The sequence below is a fragment of the Mus caroli genome, unplaced genomic scaffold (genome assembly GCF_978045245.1).
Source record: "Mus caroli unplaced genomic scaffold, Mus_caroli_1 scaffold_18, whole genome shotgun sequence".
Lineage (NCBI taxonomy): Eukaryota > Metazoa > Chordata > Mammalia > Rodentia > Muridae > Mus > Mus caroli.
This window is the reverse complement of record NW_028227273.1, coordinates 20,390,441-20,415,988: the sequence shown is the minus strand read 5'-3', so window position 1 is coordinate 20,415,988 and position 25,548 is coordinate 20,390,441. Positions and strand designations below refer to the sequence as shown.

The 25,548-nt window shown below is 40.4% G+C and overlaps 1 protein-coding gene across 12 annotated transcripts in view; it reads left to right on the top strand.

The window, feature by feature from the left end:
- Window positions 1–25,548, top strand: part of Birc6 (baculoviral IAP repeat containing 6) — a 167,167-nt gene that overhangs the window by 5,431 nt on the left and 136,188 nt on the right. For all 12 annotated transcript variants that reach the window (XM_021186110.3, XM_021186109.3, XM_085833029.1 and 9 more), the window contains exons 2-4: window positions 11,803–11,984; window positions 14,649–14,786; window positions 22,386–22,579. In XM_021186110.3, coding sequence (XP_021041769.1) covers window positions 11,803–11,984; window positions 14,649–14,786; window positions 22,386–22,579 — 514 coding nt within the window. The remainder of the gene's footprint in view (window positions 1–11,802; window positions 11,985–14,648; window positions 14,787–22,385; window positions 22,580–25,548) is intronic.

The window sequence follows — 25,548 nt, the reverse complement described above, 5'->3', positions numbered from 1 at the left end:
GTATTACTCTAGCCCAGGCTTTCCAAGTGTTGGGATTTTAAATGTGAGCTACCATACCCTACCCCTACTCAGATTTTAAGACCTAGAACATAGCTTAGCTTGGAGATCCTGTTAGTCAGAAAAGGTGGTGCCTCAGCTGTATAGGAAGTATTCCAGCTTCTGATGTGTGCACCTCTCAAGTGCTATTAAACCTTGCTCAGGCTTGCTTTTCTTTTCCCTTCCCTTCTTCCTTCCTTCTTTGATACATACAGTGTATCCTTGGCTGGCTACACTGCCCCATAGATCAGGCTGGCTTCAAGCTCCTGTCTGCCTGTCTCTGGCTCCCTAGTACTGGAATCAAAAGATAGGCAGCACCCGTTCTCAGTTTTGTTTTAATTTGCAGTTCTTTAATGATTCATGATACGTAACATTTCATTTGCTCAGTTGCCTCTTTTTTGTATTTATTTGCTGATTTTATGTCCCCTACCACCTCATCCCATTAGGCCCATGAACCTGGGCCTTGCCCAAGCTCTGCAAGCACTTCACCATTGAGCTGTATACTCAAACCATGACTGGATTCTAAAAACTAAAACTACATTTAAATATACTATGTAGGCGCCTTTCTAGCCATTTTTGATTCATGAACTTCAGCATAATAGGGAGTAGCATGTTTCATCTCAGTGACTTTGTAACCTTTACTAAATCACTTAACATTTCGTTTCCAGTTCCCTCATTTGCAAAATATTGGTAACAGTGGTTTTACTTGTGAGGACTTAAGCTCTGCGTGCTCCCTCGCTTGCTTGCTCTCTGTCTGTCTGTCGGTCGGTCTGTCTATCTGTATTGTCTATTGCTTATAATAGTCTACTTTCCAGTAAGTACTAAAACATCAACCACTATCACAAACAGTGCTGGCCATTTTTACTTGCCTTTTCACACTCTCTGTCTTGTGAACTTATCTGGAAATGTGAACCACTACCCTGACTCACTACTTTGTACTGTCTTGCACAGTTCATCTGGCTTTTGCCTTGTAAGTATATAGTTAACTATGGAAGTATTTTTCTTTTTTAAAGATTTGTTTATTTTATGTATATGAGTACACTGTAGCTGAACAGATGGTTGTGAGCCTTCATGTATGTGGTTGGTGAGAATTGAATTTAGGACCTCTGCCCTCTCCTGTCAACCCTGCTTGCTCAGTCTCTGCTTGCTTCAGCCCAAAGTTTTATTATAAATAAGTACACTGTAGCTGGCTTCAGACACACCAGAAGAGGGCATCAGATCTCATTATGGGTGGTTGTGAGCCACCTGTGGTTGCTGGGATTTGAACTCCTGACCTTCGGAAGAGCAGTCGGGTGCTCTTACCCACTGAGCCATCTCACCAGCCCCGATAAATATCTTTTAAAGTATATTGGTGAGGCTAGATATCGGAATGAAGTTAAAGCTGTTTGTTATATAACTAGTTATGTATGTGTACACATTGGTCATGTTTATGTTTATAATTGTGATATAAATGTGTGGATATTAATCAGTGGTTGTGATTTTTATATGTATATATGTGTATGTACACACACATATGTGTATGCACACACACACATGCACGCACGCACATACATATATATGAAGAAATCTGATTTCTTAAGTTTCCAAAGTGGGTTCTACCCTAACCCTAGCCCTAGCCCTAACCCTAACCCTAACCCTGATCTGTGTTGCAGGGGAAAGAATATGGGCTACACGGTATTTGTTTGTAGCTAAAATTTCTGAGAACCTTTTGGTATTTTGGTCTAACTATGTAGCTCTGACTGGTGTTGAATTCCAGGCCAACCTGGTCTACATAGTTAGCTCTAGGACAGCAAGGGCTACTTAGAGAGACCCTGTTAAAAAATAAATAAAAGGGAAAGAGAAAAAAGAAGGAAAGAATGGTGTAGTATTTGCAAACAAGAAAAAGATCTTTGTGCTCTAGTCTGGCTTTATTAAAGTTTAGATTGCATATATTTTTTCGCCTTATACAGGTTTTGATTTGCATCAGGCTCTTGCTAGTTCTAGGCAAGTACTCTACCACTTAGCTACATAGCAAAGCTGCTTTTGATTATTAACATAATTTCTTCTTTTACATTTATTTCTCTGTGTTGGGGGGATGGAGAGGGAGAGGAAGAGAAAGAGAGAACACGCTCACACCATTGTACTTCTGGAGGTCAGAGGACAACTTGCAAGAGTTGATCCTATCCTGCTTGTGTGGGTTCCAGGGAGTGGCTTTAGACTGTCAGGCTTGTTGGTATGTGCTCTTATCTGTTGAGGCATCTTGTCTGCCATATTATTGTTTTTTTCACTAGCATATATCCATTAAACACATTGATGTGTTTCATTATGACATTTTCATATACGTATATCATGTGCTAATACCCTGCCTATTTTTGATTTGATTGGTTTGCTCTAGATCAGTATTTCTTAATCTCCTTAAAGCTGTGACCCTTTGATACAGTTCCTCATGTTGTAGTGACCTTTAACCATAGAATTACTTTCATGGCTACTTCATAACTGTAATTTTGTTGCTGTTATGGATCATAATGTAAGTGTTTTCCATGGTCTTAGGCAATTTGTGTGAAAGGGTCATTGACTCCCATAGAGGTTCCACCTACAAGTTGCGAACCAGTGTTCTGCTCTTGAACAGCTGTGCAGCTGAGGCTGACCCAACTTCTTACCCTCCTGCATCTCTTCCTGAGTCATGCGCGTTATAGGCTCCGTGTTTGTGCTGCTGATGTTTCCTACGTGCTCAACTGAGCTATATCTGTAGCCCCAGTAACAAATCTTGATCAAATTGGAGCCCAGAGTTGCCTATTTGAAGACATTTTGGAGCCTATGTAAAAATAAAATTTCTTTCAGTGATGGAAAATTTAAGCAGTTCAAACCAGTTCTTTCTTTCTTTCTTTCTTTCTTTCTTTCTTTCTTTCTTTCTTTCTTTCTTTCTTTCGGTTTTTCGAGACAGGATTTCTCTGTATAGCCTTGGCTGTCCTGGAACTCACTTTGTAGACCAGGCTGACCTCGAACACAGAAATCCGCCTGCCTCTGCCTCCCAGGTGCTGGGATTAAAGGCATGCGCCACCACGCCCGGCTTTTTCCTTTCTTTTTTTAAAAGATTTATTTATTGTTATATGTAAATACACTGCAGCTGTCTTCAGAAACACCATCAGATTTCATTATGGATGGTTGTGAGCCACCATGTGGTTTCTGAGATTTGAACTCAGGACCTTTGGAAGAGCAGTCAGTGCTCTTAACCGCTGAGCCATCTCACCAGCCCTCAAACTAGTTCTTAATTATCTGACTAACTTGGTACATGAAGCTTACATTCAGTTATTTTTCAAGAGGTTTAACAAGATGTAGAATTTGGACTTCAGTAATCCTTAGAAAATAGTTTAGCTATCTTTTGGATACATTTGTGTTATTTATTTGTTCTTGTGTTCAGAAAAATTATTTAATTAGCAAAGTTTCCAAAACAACTAAAATTGCAAGAGAAGCTAAGTGAATATTATCTGTTGGGATTTCCTGCACCTCAGTCATTTGTAGCCTCGGTTTTCATCTTCATTCCCATCATTCATATCCTCATGGGCTTTGCACAGTGGCTCTGAAGAAGAGAAAAGGACACTTAGGAAGCTTGCTCTTCATTATAAGCGTGTGGGTTCTTACAGGACGGGCATGCACCACAGTGTCCTTTTGAACTAGGAGTATGTGCTTGGTCTGTTTCACTTGATAGACTTTGCTGATGTTAAATGATGACCTAGTTTATGTCAAATGCTTGTTCTTTCCCATTTTATTAGCAAAATACCTATAATCAGGTTCTTTGATCTCTTTTTTCTTCCCTCCTTTTCTCCCCTCCCTCCCTCCCTCCCTCAACCCCCACTTGGCAGGGTCTTTATGTAGCCCTGGCTTTTCTGAAGCCCTTGTAGACCAGTCTGCCTTGAAACTCAGCATCCTTCTGCTGGGTGCTGCTTTTCCTTCTCCTCCTCTTTTTTTGAGTGCTGATACTGACATGAGCTATCATACATGTATTTTCTTTTCTTCTTCTTCTTCTTCTTCCTCCTCCTCTTCTTTTTTCAAAGATCTTGTATACTGATTATCCAAATTTTTACTTTTCTTCCCAGGTTTTCCTTAAGGATGGTCTTATTCTAACAGAAAATTTATCCTAATCTTTTAGTAGTTTTTAGACTCATTAATGATTGGCATTATAAGGGCTCACACTCTGGAGCCCAACATCTTAAGCATTAGTTGTTCATTATTGTTTGGGTGCTCTCTCTCACTCCTTGTGTGTGTGTTTGAGTGTGTGCATGGATGGGTGCATTCGTAGTGTGTATGTGTGAGATAGGGCTTACTATGAATCTTTAGCTAGCCTGGAGCTCACTATGTAGTATGCATGCAAGGGCAAGGGTTATCTGAACTATTTCATACTATTCAAGAAATGCCTGAATGCGTGCTCATATAATAAGCTCTTTATACCGTTGTGAACTGTGGAAATGCAGAATGTATTACTTGGTAGTTTTAACTCTCAGTCGTGCAGATGTTGCTTTGCCGAGGTACAGCACATGTGTGATCCCGGCACTCAGAGAAAGCAGAAGGATTGAGAGTTGGAGGCCTGGGCTTAAGATACACAATGAGTCTTATCTCAAAAAACAACAACAACAACATATTGTTCTAATTTGCATTATAGTGTACCTAGACATTTCTCTAGTTTATGGGAAACTGGAGAGGGATAGTTTCAGTAGAATACTTACAGCAAAAACACAATATACTTATCAACCTCTCTTTCCTTTAAAGATTTATTTATTTTATGAATGTGAGTGCACTGTAGTTGTATAGATGGTTCTGGGGAGCCTTCATGTGGTTGTTGGAAATTGAATTTTTAGGACCCCTGCTCACTCCAGTTAACCAAAGATTTATTTTATTATTATACATAAGTACACTGTAGCTGGCTTCAGACATACGAGAAGAGGGTGTCAGATCTCATGGGTGGTTTTGAGCCACCATGTGGGTGCTAGGAATTGAACTCAGAACCTTTGAAAGAGCAGTCAGTGCTCTTACCCGCTGAGCCATCTCGACAGCCCTCTTTCTTTTTTGTCTTGTTTTGTTTGTTTGTCTTTTTTTTTTTTTTTTTTTTTTAAAGATTTATTTATTATATGTAAGTACACTGTAGCTGTCTTCAGACACCCCAGAATAGGGAATCAGATCTCGTTACGGATGGTTGTGAGCCACCATGTGGTTTCTGGGATTTGAACTCTGGACCTTCGGAAGAGCAGTCGGGTGCTCTTACCCACTGAGCCATCCCACCAGCCCTTGTTTGTCTTTTGAGACAGGGCTTACTATGTGGCTGTGGTTGTCCTAGAACTCACAATGTAGACCAGGCTAGTATCAAACTTACAGAGATCTGCCTCCCTCTACCTTCTTGGTGACCTTTCAGATAGCCACAGATTACCACAGGAACTTAAACAAGCAGCCCCAAATCCAAAATACATACTATATAGAAGACATAGGATTTACTTATTTTTTTTTCAACTGTTTACCGTAAGAAAGTTTTTATTTTTTATTTATTTTTATTTTTCAGATTGGGTCTTAACGTAGCCCAGGCTGTCCTCAGACTCACTGTGTAGCTAAGAATGACCTTAAACTTCTGGTCCTCTTGTCTTTCCTTGGGAATTTATAGGTTTGTATGGTTCCACTCCCCCCCCCCACCCCCCCCAATTCCACTCACTTTTATGTAGGACTGTGGATCAAACCTAGGACTTGTTGAGCACTAGGCAAGAACTTATGGTCAGTTTTGATAGAATCAGTGGGAGGAAAATCTTAAGACAATATTGAATTCACAGAAACACCTTTCTGTACGGATTAACTTTGAGGGTTTATGTGGGAGTGAGTCTGAGCTGAGACTGAGGCTGGGCCAGGGCCAGGGCAAGATCGTAAATGAGGAGACATCTGTGAGTGTGAGGCCAGGTTGCTCTACATAATGTTAAACTAGCGAGGGCAACACACTGAGACCGTGCCTTTAAAACCAACAGTTAAAGATGTTGGGATTGGGCTGGGGTTTTTGCTCTGTGGTACCTCACTTGCCTAGCATGCTCAGAGTTCTGTTCCCAGATAGGAAACAAGTTTGACCTTGCTGTTGATAGTAGGAAGCGATTATGGTGCGATTACAGTTGCCTTTAGAAGGTTTTGATGTTGTGAAAAGTGATGTGAGCTCCATGGAAGTTAGTGGGTTTTGAGACAGGGCCTCATTATGTAGCCCTTCTGGCCTGCAACTCCCAGATCTTCCTGTTTCTCTTGGGGACACCAAACCCTGCTCGTGATTTTTAGGTAGAAAATATAAGTGAATGTTAGGGAGAAGAGAAATTGACAAGGTGAAAGTTACCTTTAAAGTTCTGACTTTTATTGCTAGAAGAACAATGTTTATTAATTTTAAACACGTAATTCAAGAATTACGAATAGCTTTTGATGAAGAAAGCTGTGAAATAAAACTGATAGAACTTTCTCAGTTGTAATCTTCTTAAGTTGATGTGAAGAACAGAAGGCACTTAGAAGTTCAAGGTAGGGCTAGGCATGGTAACTCATGCTTGTAAGGCAGAAGATAGAGGATTAATGGTAGTTCTAGGTCATATAGTGAGTTTGACAGAGTGAGCTTGAGGCTGGCTTGTGCCATATGAGATCCGGTTTTGGAAAGCCCAGGGTGGAGGGAATCTTGGTTGTTTGTTGGCTAAGCAGTGGATTTTGAGTTCAAATCCTGCTTGAGCAACTAAGAACCCTTAGAGAAAGACGTGTGTGCAAGTAAAATAACTGTGCACATAAGATGATAATTTGTTTGTTTTTTGTTTTTGTTTTTTTGTTTTTGTTTTTTTTTTTTTTTTGAGACAGGGTTTCTCTGTATAGCCCTGGCTGTCCTGGAACTCACTTTGTAGACCAGGCTGGCCTCGAACTCAGAAATCCGCCTGCCTCTGCCTCCCGAGTGCTGGGATTAAAGGTATGCGCCACCACGCCTGGCGATAATTTTTTTTTTTTTTTAAGTGCTGAGAATGTACTTCAGTGGTAGACTGAACTATACTTTCTTAGCATATATGAAGCCCTGGTTTCAGTGTCCAGGGAAAATTCAAGGTAGAAAGGTTTGGAAATATAGCAGAGGGAAGAGAGCTTAATGTGCATGAGATACCCTGGTTCCGTCTTCTGACCACCAAAACAAGGGACAAGACGGAAGGAAGGAAAGAAATAGATACAAGGTAGGAGTGTGAAGATTTGGAGGGGGCTGGCGTTTACTGGAAGTCCAGTCTGGTGGTGGTATGGAGTTTGGCTCTGCTGTTGCTTTTTTGTGTACTGGCTTTCCTTAGTTAGCATGTTTGAACCTTTTTGGGTGCTCCATAAGTAATACATTAACTCATTTGGATTATTGGAAAGGTTAATAAATTCATTGTATATTTGTGACAATTCTTGGCCTACTGGTCACACTCAGCACTATTTGTATTGGTGTTAAAAATTACAGTTCAGTCCAACAAATGTGTATCTGCACATGGGGTTGATAAGATGGTAAGATGGTACTTATCTTTTTAGTGTTTTTTTTTTTTTTTTGTTTTTGTTTTTCCAAAGATTTATTTATTAGTATAAGTTCACTGTAGCTGTCTTCAAACGCACCAGAAGAGGGCATCAGATCTCATTATGGATGGTTGTGAGCCACCATGTGGTTGCTGGGATTTGAACTCAGTACCTTTGGAAGAGCAGTCGGTGCTCTTACCCACTGAACCATCTCACCAGCTGTTTTTGTTTTTTTAAGACAGGATTACTCAACATAGCTCTGGCTGTTCTAGAATTCTATATAGACTAGACTAGTCTCAACCACACAAGCTCCACCTGCTTCCTGTCTCCAGAGTGCTACTACTAGAGGTGTGCAGCACAATATGTAGCTGTTGTCATATTTTAAACCTAAAAACTCAGTTAAAGGTGACCAGTTTAGGATACTATTATGAGAGGCGCAGCAAGCGTTCTTTTTAAATTGTGAAGATATTGCTGCTTAGTAAGTTTTACTTTAGCCTTTATTTTCAGTTTCCTTTTAGACAGAGTTTCTCTGTAGCCATGGTTGTCCTGGAACTCACTGTGTAGGCCAGGCTGGCCTCAAACTCAGAGATCCACCTGTCTCTGCCTCCTAAGTGCCAGGATTAAAGGTGTGTGTCACCACTAACTTTTTACAGTTTTTAATTTTTTAAGTTTTTGATATTTTCTTCAGATAAATGATATGTTACAAAATCTTGCTTTACCTAAAAGAAGCACATTGTACAATGAACAAGAGGATTGGAGTTAAAAACACTGAAACAGTAGCTTAATATCATGAGAAGAGACAAAGATGGGGAGATAGGATGGGAATGGAGGGCTGCCAGCATAGGGGTCAGATAGCTAAAATGAAGGCTTCCTTAATGGGCATGGAGAAAAGGCAGGGAAATCCTACTTCATGTATGGATGCCACTTGATCTCCATGGTTGGGGGAAGGACAGCAGGGCTGGAGTGATGGGAGGAGAGTGGTTTAGACAAAGTAGGGAACATCTGCCTTCCAACCTAAGCTTTGTTACTGTAGTCTCCTCACTGTTACATTTCATCTTGTTTTATTTATGTGAGTACTCTACCTGCATTTATGTATATGTTTCAGATTCCCTGGAACTGGACTTAACAAACAGCAGTGAGCTGCCATGTAGGTGCTGGGAATTGAACCCAGGTCCTTTGGAAGAACAGCTAGTGTTCTTAACCACTGAGTTAACTTTCTAGTCCTCTTTGTTTTATGAAAACATAAACTTAGTGCCTTCTTTCCTTATTGTCTTTCCAGTGGGAGCTTGGGAGGGACCATATCAGATGGATATAGTTAGATCTGTGTCGACGTGGAAAGCTCTAGATGTGCTGGAATTGTTGATGATTTAGTACTTACTCCTAAAAGCTGCAGGTTCTGTAATGTAATCTCTTTTTTGTTTTGTTGTTGTTGTTGTTGTTTTTTTTCCGAGACAGGGTTTCTCTGTGTAGCCCTGGCTGTCCTGGAACTCACTTTGTAGACCAGGCTGGCCTCGAACTCAGAAATCCGCCTGCCTCTGCCTCCCGAGTGCTGGGATTAAAGGCGTGCGCCACACGGCCCGGCTGGGAATGAAATCTTAGGTGGCTAAAGCAATATGTGAGGACTAACTTCTGTGTCTGATGTTGTTCAAAGAATCCATAACTATCTGTAAATAAATTGTTGCTGTTTGACAGAGTTGCCAGTGTAAGAAGTAACTATGCTGCAAATCAGAACAATCCTATTTGGACTATGCCCATGTGGATTTCTATTTGCAGCTCATGTCTGAAATTCTGTTTGGTACTTAATATAGCTAACACACCCCCAGCATGCCACACAGACCCTTTATCATTCCTTACAGAGCCCTTATTTTAAGGCAGTCCAAGTCACACTTTTTCCAGCTGTTGTGTGCACTCTGCACAGGAGGAAGTTCCCTCGCTAGCGCTGCTTCTCTCCTCATCACTCTGCTCTTTTCCAAAACCGTTTCAGACAAAGATGCCAATCCTCACATTGTGCTTGAGCTTGAGCATAGTCCTGGGGGGAATGCGTGTTCTGAGATGCTGCGAGACCTAGCAGGCAGCAGGACCATGTCTTAGAATGAACACTACCCATGGGATGTTTTCAGTAGCGATTATACTTTTTAAACTTTGTCAGCTGGGTTTTGTGGCTCATGTCTGTGATTCTGATACACTTGGGAGGATGAAACGGAGGATTGCTGTGGGGTTTGAAGCTTGGAAAAAAATATATATGTAATTATATTTTGTGCTTTCTATAGTGTTAATGGAACTGATTGTACAGTATACAGTTTTTTGGTTTTTTTTTGTTTTTGGTGCTGAGGATTGAATCCAGGGAGGGCCTGGGCATATGGTAAGCAAGCACACCATCATCGCCCTAGACCTTGGTCAACTATGTTACCTTTTTGATCCTGGATTCTTGTATTAGCATGTCTTTGTAATTTATTAACATTGTTATGCATATTGCATGTTAGATTTATTTTTGAATACTATTCCATTATTATATACTGTTTCTTTAAGTCTGCCATTCTGAAGCCTTTTTGGTTATTTACAATATTTGGTGATTGAGTAGAGCTGTCATAAGCATCTGAGTTCAAGGTTTTATGTGATCCTAAGGCTTTCTGTCTTCCAGCGGAATGGAGAGGCCTACAGGACTCGCACACTTAACTTTATTTTTAAAGAGCTGCCAACCGCTATGATTGCATGTTGTATTTCCATTAGAAACACATCAATTCTGCTCCCTTTAGGTTCTTGCAGCCCTTCATAATATCTGTATATTGTGACAATGTCTGCATTCCCTGCTACTTAGTCAGCTTTCTGACCCTATAACAAATATCTGGAACAGTCAACTTAGTAAGTAAAAAGTTTTATTTAGTAACTTTTAGAGGTGTTTTTGTTTGTTCATTTGTTTTAGTTTTTTCTAGATAGTATTTCTCTGTGTGGCCCTGGCTGCCCTGAAACTCATTGTGTATACCAAGCTGTCCTCAAACTCAGAGATCTTCCTGCCCCCAGTTGGGGTTAAAGGTCTGTGCCGCCACCACCACCAAGCTATTTTTAGAGGTTATAGTGTTTGGGCACGATGGAAAAGAATACAGAGTGGGGCCGGACCGTTTTCCTGGCTGGGAAGTAAAGAGAGAAAAGGAAGTTCCGATTTCTCCTTCAAGGTCCTAAAGGGGATTGATTGGGATTCCATGATCATACATACGGTCCCTTCAGCTTCTAGTGGCCTTTCATTGGAAGCAAGGTCTACACTTTATAGATCTTTGGAACATATTTAATATCCAGATTTTAGCATCACCCAGAGTGATCTGTTTATTCTTTGCAATTGTCAAAATCCCAATAACCTTTTTTTCAGAAATTAAAAAAAAAAATCTTATTTAAAATTCATAGGGGATTTTAAGGGAATTGCTTTTAATATTCAAAGCAATCTTGAAAAAGATAAAAGTTAGGTAGGGATGTAACTCAGTCAGTACTTGGGGGAAGGAGATTGATGAGTTTACACTTCCTGATCACAAAACTAAACTGCAAAGCTACAGTAATTAAAGTAGTGTCGTACTGAGGAAAGGGATACGGCTCCGTAATGCAGGGCTTGGCTAGTATGCACAAGTGCTGGGTTGCATCATCAACTGCAAATGCAAACAGTGGTCCTGAAGTAGCTGTGGACAGATGGTAGAGCATGATGGGATGGATAAACCAGAGTCTAGAGACATATCCTCAAACATAATAGTTTATGATTTTTGACAAGGGTTCAAATCTGTTATTTGGGGAGTAAGGATGGTATAAAACAAATGATTCTGGGATACCTGGTTGAATCTGTGTATGCAGATCTCTGTCTCCATCCCTGTTCTCTCAGAGGAAAAGAATATTATCGAAGAATAGTATGCTAGAAATAACTTTCCTGCAGTTCCTTTATTCAACTCTGTCACTTTAAGGTGTTTTACCGCATCTGCTTTCTGTCTCGTGTAGATTGCTCCCGCACCCTCATACGGTCTTAGTTTTGTAGAAAAGGTTGCCTTGAAATTTCTGCTTCTGCCTTGGCTTCCTACTTGCTGGGATTGCAGATGGGTATCCCCATGCTTAACTGTGTCTAGAGCAGCAATATAGCTGTCAAGTTAAAATCAGTTTCTGTTGAGACTGACTATAGTTCATATTCCAGTCTGCTCTAATCATGGTTTTTAAGCTTCTTTCCAGTTCACTGTCTCAGACAGGATTGTTGGTTTTAAAATCTTAATTGTTGAATTTTTGTTCTTTTAACAGCTAAACCAGGTGGACAGGTGAAATGTCAGTATATCTCTGCTGTGGATAAAGTTATATTTGTGGATGATTACGCAGTGGGTTGTAGGAAGGACCTTAATGGGATCTTGTTGCTAGACACTGCTCTGCAAACTCCAGTTTCAAAGCAGGATGATGTGGTTCAGCTTGAACTTCCCGTCACAGAGGTAAGTAGATACAGATGCCATGTGTTCCTTGTCAGAGGAAACCTCTGACCTTTGAGTAGTAAGTGAATTAAGTTGTCCTTAGGGTGTAAGGTTTATAAGTTGTACTTTTAAGGACATGGTATAGTTACTCCCATTAAAAACAAAGGATTGAGTCATGAGCCACACCTTTAAATACTTATCTTTCTCTGCATAACCTAACTGGTGCTTGTTGAAGTGTTTTAGGTATGAACTGTTCTTTGGCCACAGGATAAGCAGCTATAACAAAGATTCCAAAATACAGTGAATTAAAAAACACTATGGCTTATGTGTAGTAATAGCCCAGGGCTAGTTGTAGAGCCTACTCTGCCAGTCTCAACATTTTGGTTAGTTGGTGATTTGTGGACAGTTGCTTCAAGTCCCACCATTTCTAAGTTGTAGGAGACCAGTGGAGCACATCTTTTCTTAATCCCCACTTCTCGGTTTTCTCCTCCTTTCTCTTTCACCTCTGTTCCTTCTGTCTTTCTTTTTTCCCAACACCCCTTCCCCTCTCCTTCTGCTCTTCTATTCTTCTTCATTCCCTTCAAACCCTTTTCATGATGGACACAATTTAATTACACAACATACCAAGACTGAGAAACAGGTTAGAAACATTTGAGACTGTCTCACATAGCCCAGGCTGGCTTCCAGCTTACTCTGTAGTTAAGAGGAATTTTGAACTCTTGATCTAGCTCTCAAATATTGGAAGATAGATAGGCATGTGCCATCATACTTGACTCTTGAGCTCTGGCTATCCACTGACTCAGAGATCTTTCTGCCTCTGCCTCTACAGTGCTGGGATTACAGTTTCAACCAACACATCTGGCTTTATTTTTGTTTTATTTATTAAAAACATTTTTTGTTCTTTTTGTTTTTGAAGACAGGGTTTCTCAGTGTATCCCTGGCTGTCCTGGAACTCACTCTGTAGACCAGGCTGGCCTTGAACTCCCTGCGTCTGCTGATTTAAAGCTGGCACCACCAACCCCCAGCTATTAAACACTTTTAAAATCCCCTTTACCCAGCTGCTCCCACGTGTTCCCCCACCTCCTTTCCCACCCAACTTAATTTTCTCGATCTAAAATAATGACAGAAAATAACAAAGCAAAAAGTACAGAAAAAACCCCTATGCAACCCATTTTGTGTTGGAGCTATTCATGGGCATGAAACCTGCCCTGGAGTATGGTTGATAGAGCCAGTGACACGCCATTGATTTTTCTCTTGCTCATCACATACCAATTACAAATAACTTGGCAAAGGGTAGGAGTTTGTGTCTACTAACTGTGAATTTTTTCTTAGTGCTAAATAAAGTATATTCAGGTAGCGTGTAAATGTAGTGAAGCCCTAGATTTAGACTGTGGGACACGTAGGAAGCTTTAGGTTTGATCCCCGTTACTGAGAAAAATCAAACCAAAAGAAAACTTAGACACTTAGATTTTATAGTTTCCCTCCCTCCTCCCTCCCTTCTTCCTTTCCTTCCTCTTTCTCTTTTTGGGTTTTAGAGACAGAGTTTCTCTGTGTGGCCCTGGCTGTCCTAGAACTTTCTTTGTTGACCAGGCTGGCCTCGAACTCAGAGACTCACTTGGCTCTGCTTCCTGAGAACTGGGATTAAGGGTGTTCATCCCTATCCGGCAAGTATTTTAAGAAAAATACTTTAAAATACTGTCCTCTCCTCATACCACGTGGGTCACAGGGATAGAGCTCAGGTCAGGTTTGGTGGCAGCTACCTTAATCTGCTGAGCCATCTCCTTGGGCTGCAGATATTTTTTAGGTAATATCATTGTAAACACTCCTCCTCTCTAGATGGCATTTACTCTGTCATATTAGTTTTGGAAGTTAAGAATGGGATTCTAGCCGGGCATGGTGGCGCACGCCTTTAATCCCAGCACTCGGGGGGCAGAGGCAGGTGGATTTCTGAGTTCGAGGCCAACCTGGTCTACAAGGTGAGCTCCAGGACAGCCAAGGCTACACAGAGAAACCCTGTCTCGAAAATTCAAAAAAAAAAAAAAAAAAAGAATGGGATTCTAGACTTGGTTTGATGACTTGTAAATGCAGGGTGTTTTTTTTGTTTTTGTTTTTTGTTTTTTGTTTTTTGTTTTAAATCAGCCATAGGTTTCTGTTGAGTTTTAGTTGAATCTGTGGCTAGCATTGCTGAGGCTGTCTTCTCATACTGCTCGTTGAGTGGCTTTGTGTTAGAAGGATCTTGTATTTATGTTTAAAAGTTGACATGTTTCACTTTTTTTTTTTTTTTTTTTTTGGTTTTTCGAGACAGGGTTTCTCTGTATAGCCCTGGCTGTCCTGGAACTCACTTTGTAGACCAGGCTGGCCTCGAACTCAGAAATCCGCCTGCCTCTGCCTCCCGAGTGCTGGGATTAAAGGCGTGCGCCACCACGCCCGGCTATGTTTCACTTTTGATTATAATAGTTTTAGGTTGTTTATTTTTCTTTGTTTAATTTATGGTAACTACTGTATTGATATATTGCCTTCTGGCTACTACATTGAATGCATTGCTTTAATTCATTTAAGTGATTACCTAGGTTTATATAAAATTAATTGTAAGGTTAAGCTTTGTATAGTTAAAACTATCATAAGAAAGCTGAATAAAGACTGTTTTATTGTGTTTAATTTTATGTTTTTTTTTTTTTAATTTAGGCACAGCAGCTCTTATCAGCATGTATAGAAAAGATAGATGTTTCTAGTACAGAGGGTTATGATTTGTTCATCACACAGCTCAAAGATGGTTTAAAAAATACATCTCATGAAACTGCAGCAAACCATAAAGTTGCTAAGGTAAGAATTACAGTGTATTTGGGACTAGGATGGACTAAGTTCCTCCTCTCCTGCTCTTCCTGTCCCGTTCCTCTAGAAATGTTCTAACTGCCCTTTTCTCTTCTTACGAGAGATAGCATCTTGTATGATATGGTTGAAACACCAGTGTCTCTGTGCTGCTGAGATTGAGCCCACCCTCTCAGATAATGGTAGGCTAGTGCTCTACCATTGGGTTGTAATTGTGGCTAGCTAAAAACTATGCTGTTGAGGGTTACTCTTTTGAAAAAAGATTTGAAATATGCATAAATGTTTTGCCTTCATACATGCCTGTGTACCATATGTATATAGGACCCATGGAACCAAAAGAGGACATTAGATCTTCTACAGTTGGAGTTATAGACAGCTGTTAGCCATCATGTAGACACTGGTAATTGATCAGAGGTCCTCTGGAAGTGCTCGTAACTGCTTCAGCCTCAAACTCAGTTTATTCTTTTTTACCCCTTGACACTCACACACTCTCTCTCTCTCTCTCTCTCTCTCTCTCTCTGTGTGTGTGTGTGTGTGTATCCTGCATGTATATTTGTTTAACACTCATGTGCCTGGTGTTCAAGGAAGCCAGAAGAAGGGTTTCAGATCACCAAGAATTGGTGTTATACATGTGAACTGCTGTATGAGTGTTGGGTTTTGAAACTGGATCCACCAGAGGCCAAGACAGGGTTCTAAACCACTTAGCCAGCTTTCCAGCCCTTTACAGTTTTCCCTTCCCTTCCCCTTCCCCTTCCCTCTCCTTCCCTTCCCTCCTCCTTCCTCCCCTTTTCCTTCCTTCCTTCCTTCCTTCCTTTTTTTTTTTTTGAGACAAGAGTCTGGCTGACCTGGAATCCACTCTGCTCACTCTGTAGACTGGGCTGACTTCAAATTCAAGAGATCCGCCTGCCTCAGCCTCCCAAGTGCTGGGATTAAAGGTGTGCTCTGCCACCACCACCCTACTTTTAATTTCTGTGAGTGCCTCTGTTTGTTATGTGTCCAGGCTTCTGTGATCATCCTTAGTGTGTTGTATTAGTTGAGAGGTTGGTGAATGAGCCTTTGTTAAGTAAGTTAAGTAAGCAAACTTCGATGAGAATGGGAACATAGCTATGGAAATGTGGTCTTTTTTTTTTTTTTTCCCAAAAAAATTAAGCTACTTACTAATGTGTATGTGGCGGGTGTGAGGGAGAGGACGAGAGACCAAGAGACTGCATGCCACCACAATGCCTGTATTAAGCACAAGCTGGGAGTCATTTCTTTTATCACAGGAGTTCTGGGGATTGAACGCTGATCATCAGACTTAAATTGGCAAGTAACCTTAACTGCAGATCCCTATCAGTAGTCCCATTTTCTCTTTCCTTTTCTCTTCTTTCCCCCTTTCCTTCCTTCTCCCCCCCTCCTCCATTCCTCTCCTTTTCCTCCTCCCTCCCCCTCCTCTCCTGTGCTTTTGAGGCAAGACCTTACTGTCCACCCCTGCCTGTCTTGAGATTATTGACCCTGGTTTCCCTCTCCTGAGTACCTGGCCTACAGGCCTGTGTTAGAACACCTTGGTTAGTGTTTTCTTTGAAATTGTTTTTGGTAAATTAGGTGAAGAGAAATTTCTTTGAGTAAAATCCTTAGATATAATTAATTTATATTACTCTCAGATTTTCTCTTAAGTTGTAAGTATAATAGATAACAACAGATACAGGTTGAAATTAAAAATTGTTTTCGTAAAAGTAAAATTTCCATTCACACTTTTCTTTCAAGCACAGTTGTGAGCGAGCTCACTTAAATAATGGTCTTTATCATTTTTCCTTAGGCTAGCTCTTTGGTATGTTTTCATGCTCATCCTTAAAGAGAGAGATGAAATCTTAAAAATATTTGCATTTATTTTCTTATAATAAAAAAGCCTCCTGTCACACTGGTGACCCTCCTGCTGCAGTTCCTTGATGCTGGCATTACATGTGTACGTCGCCATTCCTGCCCTAATATTTGCATTGAATTTTTTGTACTTTTACCATGGTTTTTCTAGTTTGTAACTCCAGCAATGAAATATTTTGTTTAAGAAAGCCTGAGTTATACTGTGATTTTTAGTCGAAGAACTGTATTATAAGAAATTGATTTAAGAAATATTAGAGAGCTAAGCTGCGAAAAGCTGTGACACAAAGGTGGCACAGGAAGCAGGGACAGAGAAAGAGGTTGGGGCTGTTGGAATTGGCGTGAGTCCACAGTGATACTGTAGTGCAGTGCTCTTGCACTTAGTGAGAGCACACCCCACTCCCACCTGCACCCCCACCCATGTGGATATAACATCTTTAGTAGGAAAGCTTGGCGCTAGAATACAGTAATTGTGTTATTGGGGTGGGGGACTTTGTTTTTGTTGTTGTTATTTCCCCTGTGGTTCTACAAATCCTTTTGATAAGGAAGCTTTTCATTTATCAACAGGTTAGATTTAGAAACCATGATTTTTATTCTGTTTCTCTATTAAATACTGAAATCACACACACACACACACACACACACACAGAGTTTTGTGTGTATGTCCATTTAGTAGCAGAAGGAGCTTAAAATTGCTGGGCATCGTCTCAGCCAATTTGGTAGAACGATTGTATTTTTCCTGGATTTTTCTTTTGTGTAAAACAAGTTGTGTAGCTTATAGCATAGAAAAGAAGAAAAAGCCTGTGATCAGCTCTATTAAATGGTGCACATGCTGGAGTGCATGGTCTCGTCTAACTTGTGTTATAAGCTTATGACTAGAGTCCTGCAATGGGGACTTGTTCACTTTCAGGGTCACTAGAGTCAGTGAGCTGTTAGTGGTCATGTACTGTACATTACCTTCTTTGGGTACTATATTAAGTGACTTTCATGAGTAAGAGCCCAGTGCTGGGACTTTTTTTTTCTTTGAGATACTTTCCTTGGTCAGAGGTGAGGTCTAGAACACTAACGTGGTACAGAAGGCATTCTGTTGCTTTCCATGCTCTAGTGTGTGTGATGGTTTGGAAGAAGCACTGGAGCTGAACAGGCTCATGTACACTTACAACACAGCTGTGCTATAGGGAAGGAAGGAAGCACATGCTGCTCAGCCTGTCTGCATTTACCCAGTACAGGCAGCCTGGCTAGCTGGCTGTACCCTCAGAAATAGCCAGTGGCAGCCTCATTATAATCTATTAATTCAAATAAGGCAGCATGCTCAATATGCTAAGTATTAGCCCTATGGGGCGATTTTCTGGCATGCTGGAGCCTTTATTAAGAAGGTTCATTAAGGTTGTACATCCCTGGATTTTCTTGGGAATTGTTGACCCTTTTTTGCCTGCCATGTCTTAATACAGCATTTAAGTTCTTAGCCCCTGTGTCTTCCGGTTTGCTAATAGTGGCATAAGTGGTCTGTGGAAGGTATTAGGAAGATAAGGAATTTTACAAGCTGGATTACCAGAGACAGGTTTCTGACAGAATTTTATAACTGCCTACTAGGTATCTGAGAATGTGTTGATTTGCTTTGATAAAGATGCCTCTTTTGGGTCAGAATCTGAAATGTTTCATACTTGGTAGCTTATGACTTTTAAAAATGTTTTGGTTTTCTGAGATAGAGTCTAGTTACATAGCTCTGGTTGTCCCAGAACTCACTGTATAGTTTAAGCTGGCCCCAAAGTCAGATTCTCCTGCCTCTGCCTCACAAATGCTGGGTTTAAACACAACTATGCTTTTTGTAATCCCCAGTCATTCTTGGAGATTATTGGCATTGTACAGGCCAGCACAGGTGGACTAAGTGGAGCTGAGAATTTAATTACTACCTCTGTTACTTTACCAGTGCCTTACCCAGTTGTTAATCTCAGCAGTTTCCTCAGGACTAAGGATTGCTTTTGTTAAGTATTCTTGTAGGAATAGAATGATCCAGGAGCTTCTTGGCCTTTCCTGTCCTAGTGGTCCTTGGATAGGAACTGCGTTAGTTAATGTGGCTAGTTTCTTGCTTGCTTGTGCGATATCTCTTCCATTTATGTCTTTAGAAACCTGAGAACCTGTGGTATGGATTGTTGGACCTTTCAGGAAAAGAAAGGACACTTGAAAGGATGGGGATATGAAAACTTAACAAAAATAGAGTTCAGCCGTAAAGGCACTTTGCACTAAGTTTGATACCCGTGTGTGATCTCTAAGACCACATGGTAGGAGAGAGCTGACACCCAAGAGTTTTCCTCTCATGCAAACAAATGTAAAAACACAAAAAGAAAGGAAACAGACAATAAGAAACCAAGGAAGCAGGTTTGTGGTGGTACCTTTCATTTCAGTACCCAGGAAGCAGAGGCAGGCTGAGTTCAAGGCCAGCCTGGTCTACAGAGTGAATCCAGGACAGGCAGGGCTATATAGTGAAACCCTGTCATAAAAAAGAAAGAAAGGAAAGAAAGGAAGGAAGGGAAGGGAAGGGAAGAAGGAAGGAAGAAAGAAAACAAACAAGTAAGTTGAAGGTAAAAGGATCTCCCTTTGTCTCAGAAAGCCGTGGCTATCATGATAGTCCCTAGTCCTCACATCAAAGCCCACACGATGCTTAGTTAGTTCATTGCTACTTTTGTACAGTGCCTCATTCCATCAACCGGTGGCTAGTACTTGCAGGCCTTCCGGGGGACAGACTCCAAGTGATGATTTCAGTATGTAGTTGGAATTGGGTCTTTCCAAGTGGCTGCTAGACTTCGTTCTTTTGTTTCTGTTTTACCTTCTTTTTTTTTTTTTTTTTTTTTTTTTTCTGGTGCTGAAGAACCTTTCAATGAGTAGGCTTTTCATCTATTAACAGGTTAAGTTTAGAAACTAGGTAAGAGATTTCCATTCTATTTTTTTTCTTTGTTCTTTTTGTGTGTGTGATGTGCATGTATATGTATGTGCGTAGGCATGTTTGTGCATGTGTGTGTGTGTGTGCGTGCATGTGTATATGTGCACACATGTGCATGTGGAGGCCTGAGGTTGCTATCAGAATTATTATTCTCCATCATTCTTTATAAACTGAAGCAGGGTCTCAGTCAAACGCAGAACTCATCCATATGCTTGGTCTTATGAGCCAGTTTGCTCTGGGGATTTTCTGACTCTACCTTCCCAGACTGAACTTGAAGTCAGCTCCACCCAGCATTTAGATGGGCTTCTGGCAGTCCAAACTCCAGGGCTCAAAGCTGGCAACTTTACTTCTGAGTCATCTCCCCCATTGTGTGGTGCTGGGAATTGAACCTAAGGCTTTGTGCATACTGGGCAAGCACTCAGCTATTTACCCATAATCCCAGTCTTCACTCTTCTTCTTTTCTTTTGCAATTCAAATGATATTTTTTAAACTTTATAGTTATATGGCTTAGTAGTTTTTTGGGTTTTTTTTTTTTTTTTTTTTTTTGGTTTTTCGAGACAGGGTTTCTCTGTGTAGCCCAGGCTGTCCTGGAACTCACTTTGTAGACCAGGCTGGCCTCAAACTCAGAAATCCGCCTGCCTCTGCCTCCCAAGTGCTGGGATTATGGCTTAGTAGTATTATACTAGTGTGCTAGTGTGTACTGGACTGAATGGAGACAGTTTTAATATGTGATCTGGGGACAGAGAATGAAGATGGTATTAATGTATAGGTTTATTTCTCTGGGAAAAATACAGTTGGAACCTTTCTAGTCTACTCCCTACCCTGCCCACCTTTGTTTTCCACTTGTTTTTAATATTATATATTAAAATATTAATATTTATTATGTCATTGATATTAGTATATAATAAATAATGGTTTGGGATTTTTTGTTTGTTTGTTTGTTTGAGACAGGGTTTCATGATAGAACTCTGAGTGTCCTGGAACTCACTGTGTAGACCACGCTGCCTAAGGGCTCCCAGTGACCCACCTGTCTCTGCCTTTCAAGTGATGGGATTAAGCGTGTGCCCTATCTCTCCCAGCACTATTCACTATTGTAAATATGTGTGTGTGTGTGTGTGTGTGTGTGTGTGTGTATATGTGTGAGTGCCGGTGCTCTCAAAGACTGGAAATGTTGGGTCTAGGGCTACAGGCCATTGAGACACCTGATGTGGGTACATGGATTTTATCCATACTCCAGCCTCAATAATATTAACATTTATTGGATGTTGTTTATGATGGAGTTGGGCTAGGACTTAATGTTTGTGAATACAAAGCTCATGCTTATAATTTCTATTTCTGGGTTATGATGAGAAGATAACACAGACATAAATGTGCTAAGATGGATTAAATCATCGCTTAGAGCAGTAATGGTAGTTGTCCAAATTCCTCTTACTAATGGAGGACTGCGTGCCTGCCCACCTTGTGTTTAACATTCACCATTTGGGTGCTGTAGCTTTTAGACTGCTGGGCTACATCATACTGTGTTTTCTTTCTTGGGAAAGAGGATTTGAGAGTCTCATTCTGTAGCCTAGGCTAGCCTGGAACTGGACGGTTCTCCTGCCTGCCTCAGGTTTATAAGTGTGGGGATAACAGGTGTGGCCTATCTTACTTAAATGCTGTTATCTGCTAGCCTGTCCTAAGTTGTCTTTTGCAGAGTAGTTAGGGTTTCAGTCTTTCTTTTTGTGGCTCTGGGAATTGAACTTAGGGCCTTGTTTATGCTGGGCAAGTGCCTGGCCATTGAGCTCCTGTAAACTTTTTTTAAAACATTAAATAAAAATTCAGCTTTCTGGGTGTGGCGGCACGCACCTTTAATCCCAGCACTTGGAAGGCAGAGATAGGTGGACCTGTGAGTTCTAGGTCAGCCTGGTCTATATAGTGAATTCTAGGATGGGACTTATGTAGAGATCCTGTCTCAAAAAAGAACAAGAACAATAACAAAATCAAACAGTAACAGCAAACAAATAAGCCCTGACAAGACAAACCAAACCAAACAGTTTTTAAAATGAAATAAGTGTTTATATTTATGAGATGCAATGTGATATTTTGATATATCAATACACTGTGGAGAGATTAAAGAAAATGAAACATTGTATCTTTACCACCTTACAGGTTTGTTTCTTTCTGGTGAAAATATTTGAACTCTGTACTTTTCTTACGTTTAGTATACAATAAGTTGTTATCTATGGCCAGTATGTTGTAACTAGCATTATGGAAATAATAGGTTGCCAGATTGGTGATCACCAGCTAGATCATCACATCTGTTCTTCCTCTGCTCTGTACCCTTTGTCCAGCCTTCCTATTCTCTCACATCAGCTCTAGTGAGTGTCACTTTACTCTTTGGTGCGATGAGTTACATGGTATAACTTTCATATGTTCATGACATCATTTATATTTCTCTTTCTGTTTGCAGTCTATTGTAATTAAGTTGCGTAATGTCCTTCACCTTTATTCATGTTGTCCTAGAATGATGGAGTTACTATCTCGTAAAAGGCTTTGCAGTATACTATTTTCTGCATGCACCTCTGTACTCACTCACAATACTGTATAGTATCTATCCTTCCACTGATGGAGACTCTGCTTGGTTTTCTGTATCTTGACAGTTTTAATGCAATACTTAATGTTTTACTTTATGGCAACTGATAGTGTAGTTGACATTAGGGATACATACATGGTTCTTCACTAGGTCAGGTAAGGGGAAGATCTGGGTTAAAGCTGGACAAGTATTGCTTTGCTTACTATATCCTTGTCTCTTTCAGTGGGCCACAGTTACATTTCATCTTCCTCATCACGTATTGAAGTCTATTGCCAGTGCCATTGTAAATGAACTTAAGAAAATAAATCAAAATATTGCTGCCTTACCTGTGGCGTCCTCAGTGATGGACAGATTGTCTTACCTCTTGCCCAGTGCACGTCCAGAACTTGGAGTCGGGCCAGGCCGCTCTGTAGACAGGTAGGATCCTTCCTTGTTCCTGGGGTATGCTGAGATTGAATTTCTAGTTTTAGGATTTCAGTAAAAACTACTGCAGATATTCTTATGATTAGAATGTTCTAGAAAGTAGATTTTACTTATATGTAAATGTTGTGAGCTGATGGCTGCCATTGGACATATCTTTTCTTCTCTAAAAGAATTATAAGGGTTTTTCTTAACAGAAAGTTTTTTTTTCATTGACAAGGACAGGACTTTTTCTTACTCAATAAAAGGGTAGAACTTTCTCTAGCAATAAAGGTTGGAGCTTATTTTTTCACCCCCCCCAATAAAAAAAAGAAGAAGGGGAGTCCAAGACTGTATTTTGAAAATTCCAATGCTAAGTGAATATTTGAGGTTTTTTTTTTTGTGTTTTTTTTTTTTTTTTTTTTTTTCTGAGACAGCGTTTCTCTGTGTACCTCTGGCTGTCCTGGAACTTACTCTGTAGACCAGGCTGGCCTCGAACTCAGAAATCCACCTGCCTCTGCCTCCCAAGTGAGTGCTGGGATTAAAAGCATGCGCCACCATGCCTGGCTATTTGAGGAAATTTTAAGCCATTTATTGGTTGGGTGTGTAGTATTTCACCATTAATGAAATGTATTGACCTTTGCCATGAATTCTGACAAATACTGTGTAGAACTGTGAGGGTAAGTAAAGCGCACACTGTTACCCTTGGAATGGTGGGATGTGATCAGATAGATACATTGTAACTATCTGGGACGGTCTCAAGATAAAGGGGGGGGGTTCATTGAAGGGAGTATGGAGGAGTAGGTGTGATTAAAATACATTGTATTCACAGTGAATACAATGAAGGTCTCAAATAGGTATGAAGTTCTCAAAGCAAAAGAAGTGCTCCCCGCCTTAGGTCATTGGAGTAGTTGCCTTAAAATTTTTATGCTGTTTGCCCTACATTGAAATAGTACTTTGAAAATCAAACCACTACCATCAGTTCTTTTCAGATTTATTGAGTACCTGTTTTATGTAAATCTAAAGCTTATAATGTTTCATGTCTGACATTTTCATCGGATGAGTCACTGTCTTTGCATTTTCTTGAACTACATTTATAAATAGTGTATGGTGAAGCTAGCAAGTGCAATTCTGAATGAATGAACTTGTAACTTAAGTATGGCTCTTATATTCATAGTATGTAGCAGTTTATCCTCCACATTATTCATTTTCCTTATTTGTATTAAGTGATTTATTACAGACACAATTCCTATTAATTATATTAGCAAGTGGTGAGGGTTTTTGTTTGCTAGAGCAATGCTGTTCTCTGTGTCTTTTGGTCAGATTAACAGAGTAGGCCACATGAAATCTGAGTATCAGGTGCTAAGTGTTAACGGCTATCATGAAAATACTCTTGGAACCTGTTTGGAAGGGATCAGAGAAAAAGAAGTGTGTGATAAGAGCAGGTGCTGTCTGAGTACCTCAGACCTTGAGATCTTAACGACTCTGCAGAGCTCTTTTGCAGTTACAGTGCTGTCTCTGAAGATGCTACTGCACACTGTGATAAGTGTTGCATTTTAGGGAATGAGATCATGAGATAGGATTTTGTTTTGTTTAGTTACTTTTGAAAAGAAGCAACTTGGGGAAGAAAGGGCTTATTTTAGCTTATAATTTGAGGCTACAGCTCACAGGGGACAGGAACCAGAGAATAGTGAATGCTTGTATGCAACTTAGTTTCCCCTTCTCATTCATGTTTGAATCTCAGGGACAGGCTAGTGGCTCCCAAATTAAGGGTTTATTTATTTATTTATTTTTTAATCCCCTCTTCAGTCACATTTCTCTAGCAGGTGTGCCTGAGGGATATGTTGTCTAGGTGATTCTAACTCTAGTCACATGTTCCTTCTGTGTGCTAAAATATCCTCACACACTAATTTGATGTAGTTTCCAAGTTATTTCATTAGTAAATGAATCTACAGAAACATGGGTGGACATAGTGAGTTGAGGCTAGCCTGTCCTATAGGAGACATTGTCTCACCCTCCCTCCTGGCAAAGACATATCCTAAACATGGAACCTTTCTAGCCCTCAAAATTTATATTTTCCAAAAAGGGGAATGTCTATTACTGTATTTCAAAGGGTCTGTGTCCTGGGCTAACAGAATTGCTACCAGGTATACATAGCATTGCTGGGGATTGGATCCAAGCGCTTCATGCAGGCCAAGCAGCTGCATCAAGTTCTGATACTGTTGTGCTCCTCCCTTCCCACGCGCGCTCTCAGCAGTCACCCAGAGCAGTGGGGTGGACTAGTACAGTACTGTTGAATGGATTAGTTTTGGACAGCTATATAGAAATGTATTTTTCTGGTCTGTTTTGTCGTGATTTTTCTCTGTTACTTTGCTTTCAGTTACTGTGTATAGAGCTATAAAAGCAAGAGGAAACTTTGCTCAATAGTGTGCTCTTATCTGAAGGCTTTTGGACTTTAGTTTGTTATTGTCCTTAACAAATTCACTGATGCCCTGAGTTATAGTTTGACATAGCTTTGAAGTAAAGCATTTTACTATGAGCGTGTGAAGATTTTATTTTATTTTCCAGGTAGTCTCATAAGGCTGTCTTTCAGCTCATGATATTTTTGCCTCAGGCTCCTGAGTGCTGTGGTTATAGGCTGCAAAACACTTTTCAGAATTTACTAGAGTTTCTGGCCTTAGTGGTATACACCTTTAATCCCAGCAGGGAGAATGAGGCTGTGAGTTTTAAGCCAGCCACATAGTGAGTTCCAGGTCAGTCAGGGCTGCACAGTTGAGACACTGTCTCGATATAACCTAAGCTGAAGTAAAGTAAACCAAACTAAAGGTTGTTAGAGCCACAGCTCCCCTAGAGAGAGAACACCCTCCCTTCCCTCGCCCCCGCTTTCTAGTTAATAAAACAACCAGGAAAAAAAAAAAAGAAAGAAAAGAAATAAAAATGAAGGACTGCCTAAATGTTTGGACAGTAAATCGGAGACAGACGCCCAC